This window comes from Opisthocomus hoazin, chromosome 7 (assembly GCF_030867145.1).
Source record: "Opisthocomus hoazin isolate bOpiHoa1 chromosome 7, bOpiHoa1.hap1, whole genome shotgun sequence".
Taxonomy (NCBI): Eukaryota; Metazoa; Chordata; class Aves; order Opisthocomiformes; family Opisthocomidae; genus Opisthocomus; species Opisthocomus hoazin.
Window position 1 is genome coordinate 38,306,176 of NC_134420.1, and position 22,723 is coordinate 38,328,898.

The 22,723-nt window shown below is 34.7% G+C and overlaps 1 protein-coding gene across 5 annotated transcripts in view; it reads right to left on the reverse strand.

The window, feature by feature from the left end:
- Positions 1-22,723, reverse strand: part of RYR3 (ryanodine receptor 3) — a 246,915-nt gene that overhangs the window by 143,705 nt on the left and 80,487 nt on the right. For all 5 annotated transcript variants that reach the window (XM_075426096.1, XM_075426095.1, XM_075426093.1 and 2 more), the window contains 8 exons: positions 17,568-17,741; positions 13,527-13,648; positions 9,252-9,420; positions 8,082-8,217; positions 6,332-6,427; positions 5,521-5,639; positions 2,971-3,104; positions 2,094-2,335 (listed from right to left, as the gene is read on the reverse strand). In XM_075426096.1, coding sequence (XP_075282211.1) covers positions 2,094-2,335; positions 2,971-3,104; positions 5,521-5,639; positions 6,332-6,427; positions 8,082-8,217; positions 9,252-9,420; positions 13,527-13,648; positions 17,568-17,741 — 1,192 coding nt within the window. The remainder of the gene's footprint in view (positions 1-2,093; positions 2,336-2,970; positions 3,105-5,520; positions 5,640-6,331; positions 6,428-8,081; positions 8,218-9,251; positions 9,421-13,526; positions 13,649-17,567; positions 17,742-22,723) is intronic.

Genomic DNA, 22,723 nt, shown 5'->3' on the forward strand with positions numbered 1-22,723 from the left:
CTTCATAACTAAAAATTTTACACACAAGGACTGAAATGTCTATTTTTCCCACAAACTTCTGAATGCTCATGGACAGCTACCCACTTGAGAAACAAAACTACTAAATTAAGACAGATCTATATAGTTTGCTGATACTGAATCTTTTTGTAAGTCTTATGAACAAATTTAAAAGGACTTTTACAGGAAACAGAAAGCTAAATTTCATAGAAAGCTAAAGGTGAAACAAATTGGTACAAAATGCCCTTTACAACAAAATGTTACATTCCCAACTCACTGTTTGAACATTCCAGAGAAAAGGTGGCCAGAAGTGTTTAACTTTGGAAAAAATGTCCACATCTCACTCCAGAAAACAAACTCAGTTTTCAACTCAATTCTATCCTGAGGCAGAGACCCAGCCAATACAGTTTGCTCTCAAACAATTTACAACTAACAAAGGTATAAGCCAGAGAAAGTACAATTTCAGACCATATTAATACAATGTTAATAAAAGGTTATCCTCCAGTTTCACCATATTCTTAACAAAATCTTCTATGTGAATGGAGGACCTTTATAATTTAAGATGGATTTTTATACATTTTAGGTACAAAACCCAACTGCCAGAGCTCTGTTTTAAATTTTTATGTAAGTAGAATACATTTTTAAAATACTCTATAAATTTTAGCAACTGTTCCACTTCCTATTGCTTTTCTTTGTTCTTCCATTATGCATTGATAGTTCAATTAAGAATGAAGTTACAAAGATAGTACATGATCTAATTAAGGGTGTACAACCAATTACCTAAACATTTTCATATTTTATAGCCTTATGCATTATTTCTACTCTGAAATGTTCCTTATTTAAAGAGCATTTAGGAACTTTAAGAAAGCAAAAACAACCATCAGCATTTTCTGACTTGTCATTTGATTCTTACAGTCCACCAATAGCACTTCGCTGCTTGTTTCTATAGGAACAAACACTGACACAGTGAAAAGCTATTCTGCTGTGACAAACCTGTCGGTTTACATAAAGTATATTCTAGTGCCCTTTCCCTGAATATAGTATTGGGGGAGTGATAACCACACAAAAATCCAACAGCCTTGCTCATAGCTCCAAAGCCACTTTCCAGCTAACTCTGCACCCCAGAGGGCTCTCACTAATTCCTCTCCAAAGCATCCTAAACACATTCTTCTGTTCTCTCCTTTTTCTTTAGTGGTTATTCTATATAACACTCTCATGGATACAAAAAAAAATTGAACTGCAACACTTCAGATGAACCCTCCTGTAAACTCCTTTTACTCTTCTAGAGCTCATACTCAAATCTACCCAGCTGCATAAGCGGTGACTTCCACTTTCTCATTAACTCAGCCCACTAACATTGTTAATGTGCTTGAACAAATAATGGCTAATAAGATGACAAATTTACCATCACTGATCCTTTAGTGACAACAAAATATGCATTTGCTGGCATCCATTAGCTCCCTTCTTTATAAACTGCAAGTGTAATCCTTTAAGTGCAGTAATAATTGAGAGTGTCCTAGATTATTACACACAGTAAGAAGTATTCCTAGAAAAACTCTATTTTTTTTCTGCTAAGCCTATTTTAAACAATATGAAAAATACTTTTTCGAACAGCACAGCAACTACAATTTTTCATTTTGATACTATACTACAGAAGTTTATGTTCTATAATCAACTGAAGTTGGTAATAGTGTAGCAATTCTTATGTCTAATTGCCAAAACTACCTTTTACGAAACTATCAATGTAGTAAATCTATCAAGAGGTGTGAGGATAATATAATTTTATTTCAACTATAGATACAAAGTGAAAGAATTATGCAAATGTATATCCACATACAATAAATTTGTCCAGAAAATGCCTTTTTTTAAATGAAAATCACAAAAATAGAAGCTATCTGCTAAAAAGCCTAAAAGGTATAATTCAATATTGACTAAACTCTCAGACAAGAAGTCTGACCTGAAATTCTAAACAACTTCACAGCACCCTGGTGTTCTGAATGTAGCTCACTACAGCATGCTATATGCACATATGTACTGCAAGTAAAGGTAGGTAACTCCTAAATGTAAGAATAAGTGGAAGTGAACAAAGAACTTACCAGACCACAGATGAAGACCATCAAAACCATAAGAGTACAGGTCATCACCAACACCATTGCCTCCCCATCCTTCCCCACCTCCAGGATAGGGGGCATAACCTGAAGTAGAAGCCCATCCAACTCGTAAATGGGTGGGTTCTGCCGTCAAGAATGGATCAACTTGGTCAATTATTAACTCGAAGTACCACTTCTTGTATTGTGCAGAGCCCTCCGCAACACCCAAAAATATGTTTGGCCTTATGCTAAGAAAGACAATGTAAGCCAGTTAGTGTATACATAAAATGCGTCATACGAATTGTATTGCTGTATTATCATCAAATCCGTTTTGCAAATATGGTAAGAGTGTAGATGTCCACATTTTACTTATCATATTTAAGATAGTGACTCATTTTATGACTTTATAAAGCTGCTGTAGAATCATATTCTAAAGAATAGGTTCCATGCTTTGAAAAACTTATAGTCAAAAGAAGAATAACAAGATCATTTTCTAAAATCAAAAAAACCGGAGTGAGACTGCCAGGAAATCAAATCCCTCTTAAAACAAACTAGTACTTCACAGTATGTTTACATTCTCCACAATAATTAGGTAAACCCATGCTCTGTTTTGAACAAGAAACACGAAACATTCATCTTTGCATTTCAGAACAGATCTTACGATTAATTAGCAGTTTCTATTTGAGCATAGTTTCCATTACAATTTGCTGTATTGTTAGTAAAACTGGGTTTTTCAGAAGCTAATACATACACACTTCCTAAAGAGTGTGTCTCAATATTGAAAGCTGTGGAACTTCTCTTAGGTTACAGTATTTTCTTCAATTAATTATTGAAGATGTGTAAGTTCCATCTTTTTCTAACATAATAAAACATGTCACTATACCTTGTCACATCATTAATCAAACGTGTTTGCAAGAGTAAATCTCTTCTAGGGAGTAGATTGTCACAGATCAGATTTTGATTGGCACGAACTGCAACTCCATTACAGACACAGAGAGAGCAAAGCACGTCGAGAACCTTAAAAAAAAATAATCAGAAGAAAATCGGGTAAAGGCAGCTGCATATAGTTGTCAGCTTAATTTACATTCAGCATAGACCTAAAGGAAGGAATACAATACACATTATGTTTATTGCTTTCTAAATACTTTTCACATATATGGACCGAATGTAGCCCGTACTACTGATAGAGGATATCAAACATTCATAGAACACAAATTCAGAACGCAGGGTTTGCAAAATGTCTCAAGAAACCTTCCTCTGAGATTCCTTATTCTCAGAAAAAAGCAAAGCTACAATAGCTGTATGTTAATTCTTTACATTTTTTTTAATTAAATATCTTACAAGATTTTAAATGTAAAATTAAATTATTTGAGCAATTTGCTGTAGCCCAAAAAACTTTCTAAGCCAAATTAGTGGACAATTCTCAACTGCAGTTCTCAGACTGCTTATGAATCTGTTCTGAAAGCATGTTTTCAGTATGAGAAGTAATTAATTTACTTTTAAAATGAAAAACATTTGAAAGAATTCACTATAAAGTAAAACAGAGTTTGAGAAAGGTATAAAATATCAGCTTTCTTTTTTTGTTTACAGTCTGAAAAGTGAAAGAGATTGACATAATTCTCCCACAGATTACTGGAGCAAAAGGTTTTGCAAGAGAGAATGCAGTAACATAGTGTTGTTTAATGCTGAGGGACAAAGTTGCACACTTTTGCAAAAAAACAGAGAAGCTGGAAGATGTGCTTGAGCTCCGACAAGAAATCATTGAGCAATAAACCCAAATGGTCTAAACTCTTACAGACCATTTCCAAGACAAAGAACCATCTTCACACTGCTGATTACCATTTTGGAAACTGTTGTACAACACAAGGAACAGCAGAACACATAATTTTTTCAGCCACTCCTGTTCTCTGCCCAGTGGATTAGTGCAAAACCACCCTCACCAGCAGTTTAAGCTAATATATTGTGAAGTTTATGTCCCAGCCCACGTATTTTCCTTTCTACAATCTCTGTTACTGGGCAAAAACCTACAGCAGAAGGATAGAGGTAGTAACTTCAATAGCTGGAGAAACTCTGATAAGTACTCCGCTGTCAAGTGTCTAATAACATTAATGATTATCAATAACTCAGAATTTATATATGAACTGTTTAAATAATCTCTATGCACTAGTTGACCATATTTCTCACACTAGACTTTTGATTTAAAAGTCCTTCAAATCAATAATTTCCAAGACAATTTTAGTTAACAATATTACTATTTCCTAAATCACAAGAGAATTTCTAATCTATTAGGAGAACAAGATACACTGTTTCCACAGTAACAAATAAATTCATTACTTCACAATACTTCATTACTTACTGATGTTTAGTCAAAGACATTACAAATGTAAATGTACAAATCACCCAGTCTAATTCTTCTTCTGTATACAACATTTTCCTTTTCTGCTTTAAGTTCTCACATGAGGTCTACATTCAGACGCTCCAGCTGAAATGTTCTCTTTGCAGGTGACTGGCACAGCACAATAACCTCACTAACAGCTAAAAATAGTATGCTAAACTTACCGCTGTAATTTCATCTTTTTTCTTATGCCTACGTATATCAGTTCTTACTCCTTAACCACGCTTAAAAATACCTCTCTCCTTTTCCATATCTGTAGTTGGTTAGGTTCTCCATATTACCTTCTCCTGTAAATCAGTAATTTCAGCTCACTAAAGCTTTCTTTATTCTTCCTCCAGGTTATCAGTCTTTCAAATAAAATTTTAATTGAGGAAGGAAACTCACATCAGAAAATCACACATAAAACTATATCCTCCTCTGTGTTGTGATGTCATCCTGATCGCAGCCAGAAACTGTGTTCACCTTCTTCTGTCATAATAAATTGCACATTGATGTCTAAATTAATTTCCATCATTATTTCTTCTGGTATAACTCAGGAGTTTTTTTCTTTCTTCTGAACACCTGTGTTTTCAGATATTTGGATTATTTTTCCAATTTCTCATATTATTTTTTTCTGCTACTATTATTATTACTCAAGTTAGGAATGACTTTGCAGTATTTAGTTCTGTCTTTCTACAGATACAACAATGGTAGTTCACTGCTTCTGCAGAGCCCTACATCACAAGGCAAGCTACTCTGTCCGTGTGCTTACAGCCACCAGAATGCTTCATTTTCTCAGCAAATCCAAAGTTCTGACTGGTTATCAGTATTTCTTTACTATTTGCTTGTCATACACATTTGCTGTATTTGAAACTGAAAAGCAATTCTATATTACACATTTTTTTAATCTCAGCAAAGCAATTTTGCAGATGTACTTCAAGGTTATTTTATTCCTTTAAAGGTACTAGAATCACACATTTCCTTGTAGACAGTCCTCCTTTTTTTTGTCCACAAATCATTGTAAGACTATCCATACATCCTTAGTTTTTCCAAACAAACCTTGTAATTACGCCCATGTTTATCCAACAATGAAATAATGGATTTGATGTGGTCCTCAGCTATTATATTTAAAGCTTCTGGGCTTTCAATCAAGATGCAGTGCAACACTTCCAGAATACCTGTATGATGGCCACAGAAATAATGTTGTCATTATATTATCTGCGCAACTGAACACAATCTAAAAGCTTAGTATAAATAAGAGTATCTTAAGAGATGCTCTTTCCTCCAGCCTAGCAAGAGAATGAAAACACTAAAGAGTATTGATATGACTATGATGTGAAGCACATTAGACATAAATGTATTATGAAGCTGTTAATTTCTGTTTTCTTTTGAAAATAGCCACATTTTTAAAGCCACTGAGAAAAATGTAAGTTTAGCTCCTTCTTTTCAATGAGAGTTAAAGGCTTTAGTAGGGAGCATTGTATAGTACTCTGATATTTCACTGAACGCCCCATAGTGAAAAACACCTTCTCTCTATAGATAAACATTTTATTTGTACTCGTGCCCACAAATGACTCTGGCTTTTGATAGGAATGGGACCATAGTCTTCATAGTGTCTGATCCAATCCATTAATTCACCAAAGTCACGTTCAACTCTGGCTACGGCATTGCACATACCAAATGTATGGAACCAAAAAATGCCACAAAAATGTCTGTCTAAATGTAATACTTTGCTCAGTTAAAAAAAAATGCAGTGTATTTGTTTTCCAGTGCATGTGATTTTCAAGGAAAACTGCTCTGGCATTATAATGTAAGACAGCTGTGTACGGTGCATTAATAGTTAATTTATATTGATAAGAGTGAGTCTCACCTGAGGAAGATTCTAATCTGTCCAATTTGCTTATTAGCCAATCGAGGTTACTGGAAAACTGAGTACAATTGTTTCTGTTGCCACGAATGAGAGCAGCTGGAAAAAAACCCACAAGGTATAATTTTATAACAGGAGATTTCCTTTTTAAATCATCAATATTAATTACATATATTTTAACACAATTTTTATAGCAACTTCACAAAACAATAAACACAGACAAGTCCTAAAGATACGTTATGGTAAAAAAGAATTAAGATTTTCATTAATTTGAATATTGGCAACTGACATAACTTCTAAAGAGCATGTAGTTTTTGAACTTGACAAGGGTCTATTGGATAAACAAGATTTTCAGTGAAAAAATTATGTTTCATTTATGTTTTATGTTATTGTTAAATTTAAACAGAAATTATCCACCACTCTTGTTTGATGCAAATGTCAAGCACTGTCACAATAACGAGGCTGAAATACTTCTTTTTTTATTTTTTCCTGTCATCGAGCGGGAAGATCATATGCAGAAGTTTAAGCTCAAGTGAGGCTGGGTATACTGCTCTTTAGCTCTACTTTCTGATTAAAACATGCTATGGAATGGAAAGCTTTCAGTCTTCACCAGCGCAGAACACCATGTAATTTGACTGCACTTTGAAAGTTGATCAGCATTCAAGTGTTCCAAGCAATACTGATTTTTTTCTTCCAGATCATAGAAAAAACAAACAAAAAAAGCCTTTTGTATATAACATTCTAGGACTTTTATTATGAAACATTAACTGAATATTTATTACATCAGAATAAGTGTGTTCAAGATGTACTCACAGAACAAAATCAAGACAAAACCTGAAAAGGCCTACACAGCACTAAAGAGGTTTTTGTCATCCTACTTTTCTCTAAACTCACAAGACTCCAGTAAAACGCAGGCAATGGTATCTCATTACTTCCTAAAGCAATGAGAAGATTTCAGCAGCAGCATCTGCGTGTCTGCGCCACGTGAATAACCTCATGCTTCAAAGCACTCCCCCTTGGTTTGTTTTGTTCTTGTCCTAACTCTCGACTTGTGTATTTTAATATGGTTCGGGACTAACTTTCTTTGTAATGAAAGTAGAATGTATTTAAACTCCATCAGAAGACAAGATTCTCCTGTATGAGGAATTACGCAACTCGTCTATCAAATTAGTGATTTAAAGAAACACAAATACACATACTTCTCCTGTTCTATAATTTTGGCCGTACTACAACACAGAAAGAGTTCACTTTAGAAAGCATGGCACTGAAATTAAAAAAAAACTTCTAATTTCTGTTTTCTGTAATTACATTTATAAACATTTAAATCTAAGCCTCAAGTGACAAACATGGATTCAGCAGACCCACAAGTTCTGACTATTACTTTTAGGCTTCTCTTCAGCTTCATATAAAAAGACTGTTTTCCAGTTTTCCTAACTTTTAAAATAATAATTCACACCTATTTGCATACCACAGGTACATTTAAATTTAAAAAAAAAAAAATCAAACAAAAAACCCGAGGCATTTGGCATGCTGCACCAATCTTTTTCCTAGCTGAGATTTTTTTTTTCCTGCTGTTATCGTTGGTCAATAAACTCTGTTCTCTGTAATAAATGAGTAAGTATATGCAAGAAATTCTGTAATTTACATGATAGAATAAATAACACAAAAAGTATTCTTTGGCAGTGAAGCAGCAAGTAGAATATAAAGAATACATATCCTTTTTTTTTCATTAGTAGATTATTGAAGAATTTACCTAACAATTTGTAAAGGAGATTCAAAATTTGTTTCCATGCTGTACCATGTTCTTCTCTTGAAATTCCTGCGAAATGAGCTGCGCTGTTGTAGTCATTTAGGCGATCAATGCAATTCAGAACTAATGCCAGCATTCCCTAAACGCATATGACAGAAAGGAAAGCAAACTGTACATGAAAAAGTGTTTGCTGTTTTTCTTTTAAAAGATTTTTCCCTGTACACATTTAAACTTTACATCACCTTAGATTAAAAAAACCTGAACTATCGTGCTCACAAGATTTGAATATGTATTTTCTATATCAGAATCATCCATTTTAGAGAATGACTCTATATTGTTCCTTGATCAGCCAAGTATTATAAAAAGTAAGAAATAAACAAAGCTGACAATAAAGGCTTTTAATATTTTTGTGAACAGACTCTTTTTTATATAAAGTATTCCTTACATAGAAAAAACCCCACACTTTAAATTGATATACAAAGGAATGTTTGTTGATTAAATAAGGTGGATATTTTGCTATCTAATAAAATATCTGTAAAAAAACAAGTTCAAATACTAGAACAGATTTTTAACTTCAGAGTGGTTAAACACTAAAATGGTATTGAAAACCTGCAGGCAATCCAAACATGTCTAAAAATATAAAATATATTTCCTATTTATACAGAAGTGTAATTATTCCCTTTTCAGAGAGGAGCAGTTCTACAATTATGTAGTACATATCTGTCTCCAAAACTAGCATTCTTCCAGTTTCTAAAGATAAAAAGTTCCTGTCTAACACCCTGGTGGACAGAATAGACATCAGAAATAACATCTATCATTGATCCAAATTTTATTATTCATTTGGGGTATCCAGAATATATAACTTCATAGAAAGAAAAAGAAATTTCTTGTCACAATCATTTCTTTTAAAAATGACATCTGTTTAAAGGTTCTCAGAACTATTAAGACCAAATTTTATGCGAGAGAGCTTGTGGCCTGTGACAAGCGTGGAAGCAAAAAATACATAACAACAAGTCGTCATATGATTTACAGCCTATTTTATATATATCAGCTATGGAACTTCACATTATAATTCATATGCATGCATCTAGATAATACTGTTTACTTTCTTCTCATTGTTTATGACATGGTACACTTAAAATTAAAACAATGTAACAATCCCTCTCTCTGTACCTCTTCTTTGAATAGATTTTGTCTGTTTTTGAGTGACCGAAGCTTGCTTTGCTTATCTTCATGTTCAAGGTCTTCTTCGGGAAGCTGGAAGTAAGTAATGAGGTCTTGCAGAGTCTGAGCCATCTCCTCAACAGGCAGGACAGTGAGTGATAGTGTTCTGTTGTTTCCACTATGGAAAACAACAATGACAAAGACTGGCAGTATTATTCACTTTCCCACTGTAATTTATAGTATTATGTAGTAGCTTATTTTCTGTGGGTGTCTAAAACAAGCCTTGTAATACATATGACATATGAGCAATAGCTGATCTCAATTGCAAATCATTCAAACATCTATTGTTTGGGCGTCCAGCGCTCAGAGCTTCCTGAAATGGAATCACGTTTCCCTTTCTGCACTGATGTAAAGAGAGAGAATGATTTAAAAAAAAAAAAGAAAAGCAGGAGAAACAATCTAATCTGCAAAAAGATGAAACAGAGATGAAAGATGTACCAAAGTCCTTTTTTACAGAAAATTATTTTGTTTAGATACTTCAAATCCTCATGATGATAGAGGTGTAATGTGCTGATGGACTAAAATAGTAGCAGTTATTGAGGTTGTACGCTCCCAGTCTTCTAGACAAAGAACACAAAAATAACCAGTAATCCTAACTATTAATTACATCTTCTGTATCAACTCTATATAGGAAATAAAGGAGTGATTTAAAAATGTAAAAGATTTCAAGGAATCTGAGTTGCCAGTAAAATAATGTCACTTTTCTGTTCAAGCACTTGCTCAATATTGCATGACAATCCAATTTTTCAGTGTCTGACTTGCTATTATAAATAGTGTAATCTAGGAGGAGCTGATAGCTGGCAGAGGTGGCTCTGTTTTCATATCCTCAGCACAAAAAATACAGTCCCTGGTGATACTGAAGAAGTAATGTTTTAAACGCAGTCTTATATGGTGGGTTCTGTGGAAGCAAATTCTTAATTATAAGCTCATTTTTCTTTATCTTTTCACCTATTAGGCAGTAATGCAAGGATGACCACTTGATCATCATAATTAAAACTTCGCCAAGCACTATGAAAAGATAGTTTCTTCAGTACTACACACATTCTTACCAGTTTCCTTGGTGTATTCTTATACGTTGATCTCAGCAATTATAAATGAATATCCATTGACACAGAACTGTATTTTACCCTAAAAATCTTCAGACAAAAACGTATCATATGGAAGAGCTATAGTGAAGGAAAAATGGAACTTTCACGAATTGAAAAATCTTTGTCTTGCTGTTTGTTAAAGAGCTATTATCACGTGAGTTTAGCAATGTAAAATAAATGTCATGAACAATTTACTCTAAAGAATGATGGAAAGTGAATGAAAGTAACAAAATAAATAGAATAAAATTATGCTTCAAAATGCCTCATATTTTCGAACTAACATAGCTAAAGGTATTATTCAAGAAGTCAAATACAACCACATATGTAAGACAGTTTTCATGATACTTCCCTTTGCTGTCTGAATACTAATGCCTTCATCAGAACAATCAGTTTAGAACTATTTCCATGTAAAGTCTCAAACTTATTGGTAATTAAGGCCTGTCAAAATTAAGCTAAACTAATAAGTGACAGAAAACATTCAGAAGAGTCTTGTACAAACTGACAAGCCAGATGATATAAAGCAGTAGCACAAACCTTTTTAAGCACAACACACACTTCAATAGAATTGGAAAATGAGTGCATTGATACAGTAAAAGCAAGTCAAATTTTGATTCATAAAATCTATTTCACAGATAAAATTGTTTAAATACAGGCTTAAATCCAGAAAACTGAACTAAGGATGATATATGATAAATACAGTATCTTTTCATGCTCATTTTGTCAATGGTTCATTAAGATTCCACACCTCCTGATAAGACAATAGCTCTTCAGTCAGCAACATACAAATTTAGATAAACCGATTTAAATTATATTCATGTCCAATAGATTTGTTTTGCTATTGGCCAAGATTGTATGTTTCCATGAAAAGAAAGGTAGTATGTTGCTGCATGTGTGGAGAGGATATTAGGCAACTACCTAACAAGTACAGACCCCTTTATATAACCTTCTCAACAAACCAAGATTATGACATAGCAAGTCTGGTGTCATATTAAATTGTTTCATCTCCCTGACTTCCTAATATCTTTTGTAGTATACACACCATGCCTAGGGTACTTATATATTGCACGTTTCACAACACCCAGGTATCCAAGGGCTTTGGTGTTTTGATCTGTGGAAACAGCCATCACTGTTTCCACATTAGATTTTGAGCTCTATTACACAATTAGTGGAACAGCCCAGTCTCAGATAATTCTTACTGAGGTATAATTACCAACTGCATTGTCCCCTAGTACAGGAAAGATTTGGAAGATAAACTATTCAGAAGGTAATTCTATTGATTCTATCCTAAAGTCTTAGAATCATAACTTGAATTATTCCTTAAAATCAGACATAGTCACTGTCTCTCTGCTGTTACTGACTTCAAATATCCATAAATCCATTCCACTGCAAATAAACGTGTTGGTTTAAACAGAAGATTTAAGAATGCTTACTTAAGAATTTAGCTGAGACACAGAAGTGAAGAAATTGTTGCTTTTACCTTCTGTAATCGATGGCCTTGCTGGATTTGTCAAAGCAAGACCAAAGACATGCTTAGACTGAGACACCAAGAGCCGAAGAGCTAACAAAGGCAGCAATTGACTTGTGCTTATCTTATCAGACAGAAGTAAGCGGGGATAGCCCATCACTGTAAACCCAGTGATCTGTGGGGTGCCGCGGAGGCTGCACAGCCAGAGATTGCTTCCAATAAGGAAGAGATGGCCCCCGGAAGTGCATACCAAGATGCCCGCTCCATAGGCGTGTCAAACTCTGCAGTCCCGCTTCTGACGACATGACATTCCATGCCAAGAGCCAATCGATACACAATAATTGACTTAGTCTCACCTCGCAAAAAGATTTCCAACCATATAAAAATTGGCACTTGAAAACTCTCTTTGGGAGGAGGAGCCAAACGAGAGCTTCACCTGACGGACGGGTCGATGGGCCTGAACCTCTCTTCCTCCCCCAAGAAGGGACGCCTTTTTGGTAAGAGTCGCGCCTCGGACATATCCCCGGGAACACGTTGTCAACTAAAGCACTAAACTATTGCCTTGAGTTCAACTTTTGCAGACAGTGCATTTATCAACGGCAATCCTGAATCTGTGATACGTGTCGCTTGAATAAATTACCTATTGTTTCCACTTTGCAAAACTGTTTCAGTGAAAGTCCTTGGAAGGGCTCTGGCAGGTTGAATCTGAAAAGTGGCTACACACTTAACCCTTTAGACATAAACCGTTGACCAAGTCTGGGAGACTAGGAGTAGATCCAACTGCACCTAGACTCTCCTCCAAGAGAGAGTTTAGAATGCAAGGGGGTCTGCACTGAACCTTGTGACTCAATGGGAGGGCTCTCCTTTTGCCACTTATCAGACTCCCTTACCCCTTTTAACGCGACACCTTCTCAGCTGACAGTTAGCCTTCTGCTCCAACTGTTGCTACTGTATATAATTTGTTCTATTCCATACAGTTCAGAAAGAACTGCCTCTCCTCAAATCTTTACATCTTCCAGCATGATCAGAGGGGTGACAGAGAAACAAGAAGATCAACAGGGTGGGTGAATAAAAAGGTACAGGTAAAATGTTTTAGCCCAGATTTTGAAAGGAATAAATCAGTATTCTCTTCCCAGACATGTAAAGATCTATTTTGTACTTCCTTCTATTGTTCACTTGCATGGACTTGGGCCTACTGTGGTTCCCCATTGTATTTCTGATCTAAACAGTATCAAGCATCAATATTCCTTTCAATTACTTTGACAAATTTGATCAGAGTTAGCCATAATATTTGGTCTACCAAGAAAAACAGAAAAATACTAACTCTTTTACAAATATTGTGAAGTTCTAGCTACTGTAGAATACTTACTAATGGAGTTATACTAAGATCATTTATCATGTTTTCTTCAACCTGGATTATGATCAAATTTGCTTCTGTCTTCGAGGTATTAGATTTCATGTAAATAATCCTAAAGAAGTTATTTAACCTATTTAATGGAATTACTCATCAAAATTACAAGCTTAAGTCAGTAAAAATATATTTCTAATAGTTTTTAAATACAAATACTTGAAAGCAGGAAATAAGGATTCTCTTAGACAAATTCTTATCATTTCAAAATACTTTGAAAAAAACAAATAAAAAATGATTACATATAAGATGGTAACAACTACCTTATAAATTGGCTGAATAAGCTTGTAGTGTTGCGAATGATTCGAGCAGCCTGGGATTCCTCATTCTGACATCTTTGTAAGGTTAGACCATCATCCATATGGCCTTCTTGGTGTAATATAACCTATTGAAAGTCAGTAATTATCACCATAATTACTTCAAAAAATGTTTGTGCTTTTAAATAACTTGTAACTTATTGCAATATTGCACTGAAAACAGTTATTGCATATATACTGAGCTACTACTTGTTAATCACTTCATCTGAACACCTGTTTATTAATTTATTATAGATCTGTCAGTCTCACATAGAAGTTATTCAGAGAAGACATTTTAATGTACTTTTATTCTCCCACAATGCATCAAACATAAATTCTCATCAAACATTTTCCAACTGAAAAAAAAAAGTCATTATTTCTACATTCTGGCTGCCGGTGACAGAGGATCTTCACTATCTTAGGCATCATCTACTAAAGGATACACACATGAAGAGACTATTGACAAGAAAATCAAGCTGGAGTGACAAACACCATAAAAATTAGAATGCAGCTAAAGGAGCAATAACATTTGTGAGCAACATCTGACTCATTTAACTATTCTTTACACATTATGCTGGATTCTTATCAGAACCAGATGAGAACATCATATGAATTTCAAGCAATAACAGAGATTCTTTGGTGCATTTATAATTTTTCCCTTTAAATAAACACCAAATTTCACAAAAAGTCAGCAAAATTTTTAGGTATCACCAAAACAAGTCTTGCTCATTTTAAGTCATTAAAATCCTAAAGCACTTTTGTAAAAATTGAATGTGAGTTATCCTGCTTCTTTGCCCAAGATGTAACCTGTTGAATTTTCCACTGAATAATGTATTATTTTAGCTCCAAAATAGTAAAAATTTGCTGCCCAAATTCCCAGTTACCTAAGCAATTCTGAAGGCACTGAACAGTTAACAAAGAAACTATTAACATTATACAAGTGGTTACTGCCACAAATGGGAAGGTTATTTACCAACAGCTTTCTCTGCATACCAGCATACAGGTATACCAAAGCACTGGAAAGTCATGTTTTTCTATAGTTGGCAGGATCCAAAGTACACACGTGCTCTGTTCCTTCCAACCTGCTGAGGAAGTGCTTTTAAAAGATACAAACATCACCCTATGAGTTTATTGGGACTCCAGAATCCATGGAGATGTGATGGAGAAGACTAGGAAGACATTTCTGAATTAGTATATTGATTATATTATCTTAATGGAGACTAGTTTACATATTGGTCATCTTTCCTCTTTGTTCTTCTTATATAAAGTCACACTGTGGGTGACTTTGTTAACTGAAATATCACTTTCCATAAAGAAGGGTCCTGGGTTCCCTTAACTGAAAAATAACTAAATCACTGTTCTTCCTGTCACAAAACTAGTAAGGAAACATTTGACCATCAGGTGTTTCCTCAGGCCATTGCATGTAGCTCCAGAATTTGGAGCTACAGGAATGAAAACATTTGATAGATAGGATATTAAAGCTGCCATGCCTTGAAAGTAATTGCTCTTTCACTACTGTGTAGCAGATATTCACTCTTCTCCCTAAGTATGAAGTAGATCAGGGAAGACAGAAGTCTTTTAGCAGGACTAAATCTTCCCTATTTCTCTGACTGAAAAAAAAAAAAAGAACCCAAAACCTCAACTGAATCATTCAGAAACACCACAATGCCATGGAAGGGCTATTTAGAACTCGAATAAGTAGATCACAGCCAGAAGCACCCAGCACCGTCTACTCTGCTTCCTCAGATAAATCACTTCCCTGTGTATAAAGGGGCATTTGGCACTGCCTTGTTTGTTGCGGTACAGCAGGGCATTGGAACTGACCAACACCCTGAGCAATGGTCTCCAGGACAGGAATCCAAAACACGTAGCATAAGTTTCTCAGTTCTCTGAGCCCCAGCATTCTGGAGCTCTGCACCAGTTCATAGCTTGCACAGACGCAAGCTCTCAAACTGAAAAGACAGACATCCATCACTCACACTGGATGGTGGAGGAATGTTGAACAGAATATTGATGTTAACATCATCACTACCTGGCAAAGTCTTGAACCCTTGGTCACCAAGATCTCAGAGACAGAGAGATAAAACAGATCAAAATTCTGGCAGAAACTGGCAACGGAAGTCTCATAAATGATGCCAGAATTTCTTACATATTTGTGTCTTGCAAAAACAGCATGATACCTAGATAAATGAAACTACACCAAAGCCAAACAAAAGTAATTTTTACTTGGCATTGTATTTTATAACAGATCTAACCCCACAGTTGTTTTCTCCTCTCTACAGATTTGCAGCAGCTGTCAGCAACAATAGCTAGGTTACGTGTCACAAACCACCCCTTGCCTCTTGCAAAACCAAGGTATTTCTCAATACTCCTAGGGCTACTGAGGCATGTTACAAAAAGTGCAGATCAGCTTGAGAAGGATTACAGCGACAGAAAGTGAAAATCTCCTGACAAAATGATGGTGGATTACGCATACAAAGCTCTGACTTCACTTTTACTGCAGAAAAATAAATTTGAGATTAAATTTAAGGGGATCTCTATACCTAAACTTCCTTACAAAATTATAGTCTACTACCGTATTTTGCAGAGGATAAAAAACTGTTTCTTGCCTCCACAGGAATATCAATTATAGCAAGCAACATTTGGGTTTTCTTCTGTTTGAAGGCACTTAACAGGAGCAAATTCTCCAGGTGAGAGGGCAACAAAAGATTTGGAGTCTTTGAACATGAGTAAAGCAGTTTGAAAGGAGAATAAAAGTGACAGGCAATTATGGAGTCCTTTGCTGCTGAGCAGAAAACTGGGGAAAAAATATACTAACATTCACAGGAAGGTATTGCACAATTCATCATTGAATACAGAGGAAGTATCTACATGTTGCCTTTTCAAGTAGTAAAATTGGACCCTCTGAGGAAACAGAATCTCATAGCCAATACAGGCATGGGAAAGGAAGAGGCCATCACTGTGTGATTAAATGTCTTATTGAGAAAATACTGAACGACTGGCATACAAAAAAGAATTTCTCTGATCAGCAGGTTGCTGAGAAGAGGAGAAGGGGTTGAGCACTCACTGCCCATTTATGACCATGTGTGCTGCATAAATAAATGAGATTGTGCGAAGGGTGTGCTGAGGAGCTCATTTTTTGTGTTAGAGTGCTTGTGTATGGTATCCTCTTGTGAATGTACATACATACATGCAAGTAATTAAAGAAAAATTCCAACTTTTGTTCAGTAATGAACTTTTTCTTTTCTTTTGTCATGTTCTAACAATAAGTTCAAATTGTAAAAATCTATGAATACATAATCAAAGAATCATTTGGTAATAATGCAGTTATGCGAAGCTAGTACTAAACCCCTTAATTCTGAATGAAATGTAAACTTAATTTGAAGAGATAACAGGTCATATGGCCCTGATTAAGAATATACCCATACCCTATAATCAACAGGCGGAGAGAAAAATATTCTCCATGCCACATCACAATCACACCTAATATTTTGGCAGGAAACTGTTCACTAATATCCCTTAAGAAACTTCAGGAGTTTCTAGGGCCATTTCTTAAGTAACAAATTTAATTGCCATTTCATACAATGTGCTCAAATAAAAAAATCTAAAACACCAATGAATGTAAGATGACTTACAAGTTTATGCCCTTAAACAGTTAAATGTAGATTTTTACAAAAGTGATTTGACCATCCAAATCAGGAATTTCTATAGTTTACTAAAGTGTCAAAAATAAAAATTGAGCCCAAATTAATAATTCCTTCTGGGAAGAAAAATAGCTAAATAAATTTCTTAGTGGTAAAGTTTTTCTTCAGTTACATAGTTCTGTTAATAGCCACCATTGTTTTAATTTTTAGAATGAATCATTCACACCATTTTCAATAAAACAGCACAAAATAATTAAACCCACAATTACCACATCAGCAGAATGGCAAAAACCAGGGCAGACCAAAACTGTTATCCAACTAACACTCATTTTACAAGTACTTCAAAAAAAATCTCAAACATTACCTTTCTTTTCAAGGGACCTAAACGTGCTGATTTAGCATCTTGTGCTTTGTAAGTCAACCATAAGGCACTGGCCACATGCTGGACAAAACAGATCGAATCACCGTACTTTATTTCTGGGACGCCCATTCCATCAATGTCACGTTTAAGACTAGAATCCTGCTTTTCTTTTAGCTCCTAAGAAGAGAAAATAGAAGCTGACATTTAGACTCTGTTCTGGAACAGGATAGAAATCTAAAGTATCATTTTCACTGAAGCAAGAAAAATCAAGTAAAATCCATTACTATGTAAAGACATACATAAAAAAAAATCTTTAAATATTTAACATAACCTCACCAGTAATTGAGTAATTGATGTAATTAAAGTTTCAGTTTAATAGTGTCTGTAGAACTCTATTTTACTAAAATTTTCAAATTTTAGCTCAGATATGAAAAAGAAAAATGAGCAGAAACATGTTTTGAAATTTATTTAAAATATTTTGATGGTAAATAATTTTTTACTTATAAATAGTATATGCAGATAAAACCTTCACTTGGAATAATGCCTATGTATTGCAACAACCAGCAAAGAAGAATATATTAAATTTTAAAATAAGCAGAATTTGGCTTTTATATTTGTTTAACTTTTGCATTTCTTAGCTTTTTAATGTTTATTTTCTTTTTCCATTTATCCTCTTTGTAACAGGAATTGGATTCTTTCAAATTTCTTTCAAAGACATTGCTCAATGCTCAAGCTGGAACACCCAGTACAAATTTTAAGCCCAACCTATTTCTTAATCCCCTTATTCTTCATTCACAGCAGAGGATTTTAAGTCTCCAGCACAAAGGCAAGTATCTTTTTCTTTAAAATAAAATAGTTTTCTGTTCAAAATTGAATTCAGGAATAAGAACAGAAATATGCAGCAAATTCTGTAATAACAAATTACTGATGCATGTGCATGTGTGTTATTAAACAAAAACTCCAAGTAGAGTTAATTAGATTATATCACTTTTCTACTATTGATGGATTTAACAATAATTGTAGATAGCTGCTCATTTTTTGCTAATTAAAATATGTTAAACATTGATACATAGTTTAAATTATTATGTGTAACAGGTTTTCTTAATTCATTTCTCTTTACTGAATGTTCAACATCTGTGGAGTAATGACAAGTTCTGTTTTAACTATGCTAATCTACTCTCATTTATACAGAATTTAGCTGTCACATTTCAATAATAATTTTAGTTGAAACAGGTAGCATTATAATGCCAAGATGAAGTAGAATGAGACTACAAGACATTCCTTGGGGATACCATTACAATATCAAGACTATGGGGAAATCATGTCACATTTTATTTACACAGACTGCACTATCACATAAAGATTAACTCTTTTGATACACGTTTATGGTGAGGCCATTAAATGAAAAATACAATAAAATAGCACAAATTCATTAACTGTCAGCAATTAACTATTTGGCTTTACATAGCACCCCAAAGATTACAACGTTTTTCTCAAATGTTACGTCTGTGTCTAGATTCAAGCATCAACAAAAATTCCAGTGAAAGAAATCACAATGTCGTAACAAGTGATCCTAATTCAATTACTGTTTTAAAACCATGAAGCAATACTGATCCTTTTTTGATGACAGTAAACAAATTAAAACCAAGATTTTTCAAATTTCAGAATTAAAGCTTTAGAATCATTTTGGAGGCTTGAAGGCTGTTCTCACTTTAAGCAATGCAGTATAAACTCCTCTTCGTGATGTTCTGCTCTTTGTGCTCTGTCCAGTTTCTCTAGGATTTCAGCCAAGTCATTTGATAGCAGTGTGCAAAGAGGGTGTATTTGCTAACAGCTGAAAAGTATAGTCAAATAAAGACTACCGGGGGAGAAAGTAGAAAAAAAAATCTATCTAGATATTTGTACAGATCTTGGCAGAAAAATATCCAAACACTTTCTCCTTCAAAAACCTCTTTTCCTAACCTATTCTGAGTTTAACTCCCTCAGGCCATGAATGAATCAAGTTGAAGAAAACAAATCACATCATGGCTCTGGAAGATGGCAAAGGAAAAATAACAGTAACAAACAATAAAAAAAGAAATAAGGAATGAACAAAAGAACTTGAGGGCAAAGCTGTCAAAGATGCAATTTTCACAAGACATTTAATATACTAGCAGAAGGGCGAGATTCAGAAAATGAGAGAATTAATAGAATCAAAGATTCCTACATGATAAAAGGAAGCTAAGGAATGGCAGTGTGAACAGGACAAATAAATCCAACTGTCTTAACAATTATTTTTCAACAGTCTTGTAAAAACACAGTACGGGAAGAAACCTCTTGGTATCTTAAGGGCTTGTTTACGTACCCCTAAGAATAGTAAGACAACCTGACTGCTAAACTCTTAGTAAATCAAACCTACGTAAGCTAATTAAAATTCTATTTTTTTGGTGTTGCACACTGTTATTGCATTAAAAGTACTGCCATAGGCTACCCCAACTTAATAAAAGAAAAAGATAAAAGGTCTACAAATATAAGATCAGAGGACTGATACATTCATCTTACCTATCTTTCTAGTGGGCTTACTGAACTCTGTATGCTTTGCTGTACACGTTTCTACACCCCAGTAGGCAAGAAAAAAAAAAGTGATTTTAATTTTACCTCCTACTTTCTCCTCCCACATAAAACAAGCAGAAAAAATAGCTTAATACTGTATTTGAAATGCAGTGCTTACTGGGAAATGATAATTGTAAAATATGAACTTAAAAATAAATGAACTTTCAGAGACAATTGTAAGCACTCTGTAACACCTATCATCTTATTCCAAAAACGAATTAAATTTTATGATTACCACTAAACTATTACAACATCCTAACATCACGTTGAGCCCCTAAGATAGCTACACGCTGGCAGTAATATTAAAATGATATCAAATCCTTCTGCATGAGTCATCTGTGACTTTTGAATGTGTCAGAATGTTACTTACTCAGGCTACACCAATAACTACTTCATTGTCAATTGTATATGCCACTATGAAAATAAAATATCAAATCTCAAATATTAATTCTGGGCTGCAACAATTTTTAAATAAATATTTTTAAATATACTCTTGTTCTTCACTGTGTTTATTCTCCAAGAACTTTATAAGCAGAATCAAGGTTCTGGCTCAGCTGAGTATACTTAGCCAAGTACTGTGCTGGAATGAGAACATCCCATTTCAAAACAGGATTCCATCTGCTGCAGGGAAACTGCTGTCTCTGTGGTCACAAGGCACTGCAGAACTGTTGCCTTAAAATGTAAAGGCTGACATTTTAAAACTTTGCCAAAAGTAAGATCCATCTTAAACCCAACAAAAGGCATAATTTGGGTTTTTTTCTGTCAATTTCTGATGCTTGTAAGCTTAGTTTGCAGCAATTTGCAATAGATAGACATATACTGCTTATGCTGTTTTCCTTGAAATCAGCACCAAAATGTTCTTTAGCATATTCTTTCATTTTTTAAAAGCTCCCTTCTATTTTCATTTATGTAAGGACATATTAAGGAAAACTCTAATTCCAATTTCGTAATTCAAAATATCCGTTTCCATTTCCAGCGGTACCCATCAAAAGGGAGCAAACCAGTTTAAGTAAATACATTATGAATGCAATCACAGGTTTTGAAAAGCAAGGAGCACACAAGACTGCTGAAGTGGTGTGTAACAACACTGAGGATGAAGCTGTGCTTTTTCAACAAGAGGGTCTCTAAAACAGTTTCAGCAAGAGGGCTGGAAAAAAGACTTTAAGTTATGTGTTACAGGCTCCTGGGAAGCCTTGGGGATTTGGTATACTCCACACAGCGCTGCCTACTGGCAAAGACGTCTTTTTTCCACAAAACTCCTTTTGCTGGCTTCCAAACTGGAAAAAATACCTCAACGGAGAAAGGTTTTATTTCCTTTTGGATACTCCACAGCAACGCACATTCTGACCAGTCTGGTCTGAATTCAGTGCTGAGCCCACTTGGAGCAGAAGGCTGGACTAGATGACTTCCCAAGGTCCTTTCCAATCAGAATTATTCTGTGATTCTAAAGGACAGGACTGCTGTAAACAACCAGGTATTACAGCACCCTATTTTCAAGGATCTGCACACAGCTGGACACAAAGGTATCAGAGAGTCATGTTGAAATTTCCCTTAATTCATGCCAAATTAAGGTCCAGGCAAGTGAAAATATTTCTTTGAGAAAATGAATGAGAGAAAACAAAGGTTTACAAATACATATGTGGAGAAATTAAGATAATCACACTTGCATCTATCTAGTCTAGCTACTAGTTCTACAGTTCTTTTTCCCCTCAATCTGTACGCAATCAGCACTTGGCTATAAGAGTCCTTCCCTCGTTACAGTCCAGATCATTCTTTGGGGTTTATTCACTTCACCTTTCTTTCTTCAGGAAGAGTTGTCACTGCTCGTTCCCCTCACCTTTGGAAGCACGAATGTCTCTAAAACCGGGCCAGTGCAGTTCTGACTTGCCCAGACAATACACATCTACTCTTATTCTTGGCACAGGCAAAAGCAAATTTATAACCTATCGTAAGATACAAATATTCTTTTCTATACAGGACGGCACAAATCCTAGGATGATGAGACACTGAACTTGTATTTCATATAAAAATGTACATTGACAACCACATTATGCACAAACACAGTAGAAGGGATGAATGCATTCCAGAGTCATTACTGACTTCTGCATAATCAATTACTACTTTACTTCACCTTAGTCATTTAGGGGATTGTAACAAATTACACTAATGTGCCTTTGAGGCACATCTCAACAAAAAGAGTAAGAAAATACAGTATGTTTATTCAATGTAACAGAAATATGCTTATGTATGCCTATGCATAAAATAAATAAAGATTTATATACTTAAATTTATACTTTTTTATGCATAGATTAAAATACTGAGAAATTGCAGGACAGACAGTGTCCAGTTAGACAGTGAGTATGTTATAGGAATTTGAACACAATGTTAAGCCAGTACATGCAGCATTCCTGGCATACTCACCATCCTTAGCATGATTTGCCAAAAAAGGGAAAAAATTACAGCCGTAATAAATGCCCCTGCACAACATTATACATACCATCTACACTGCACAGCCTTTACCTGAAGGAAGAACCAAAACCTGTTTGGTGAGCATCTAGCGATCTAAG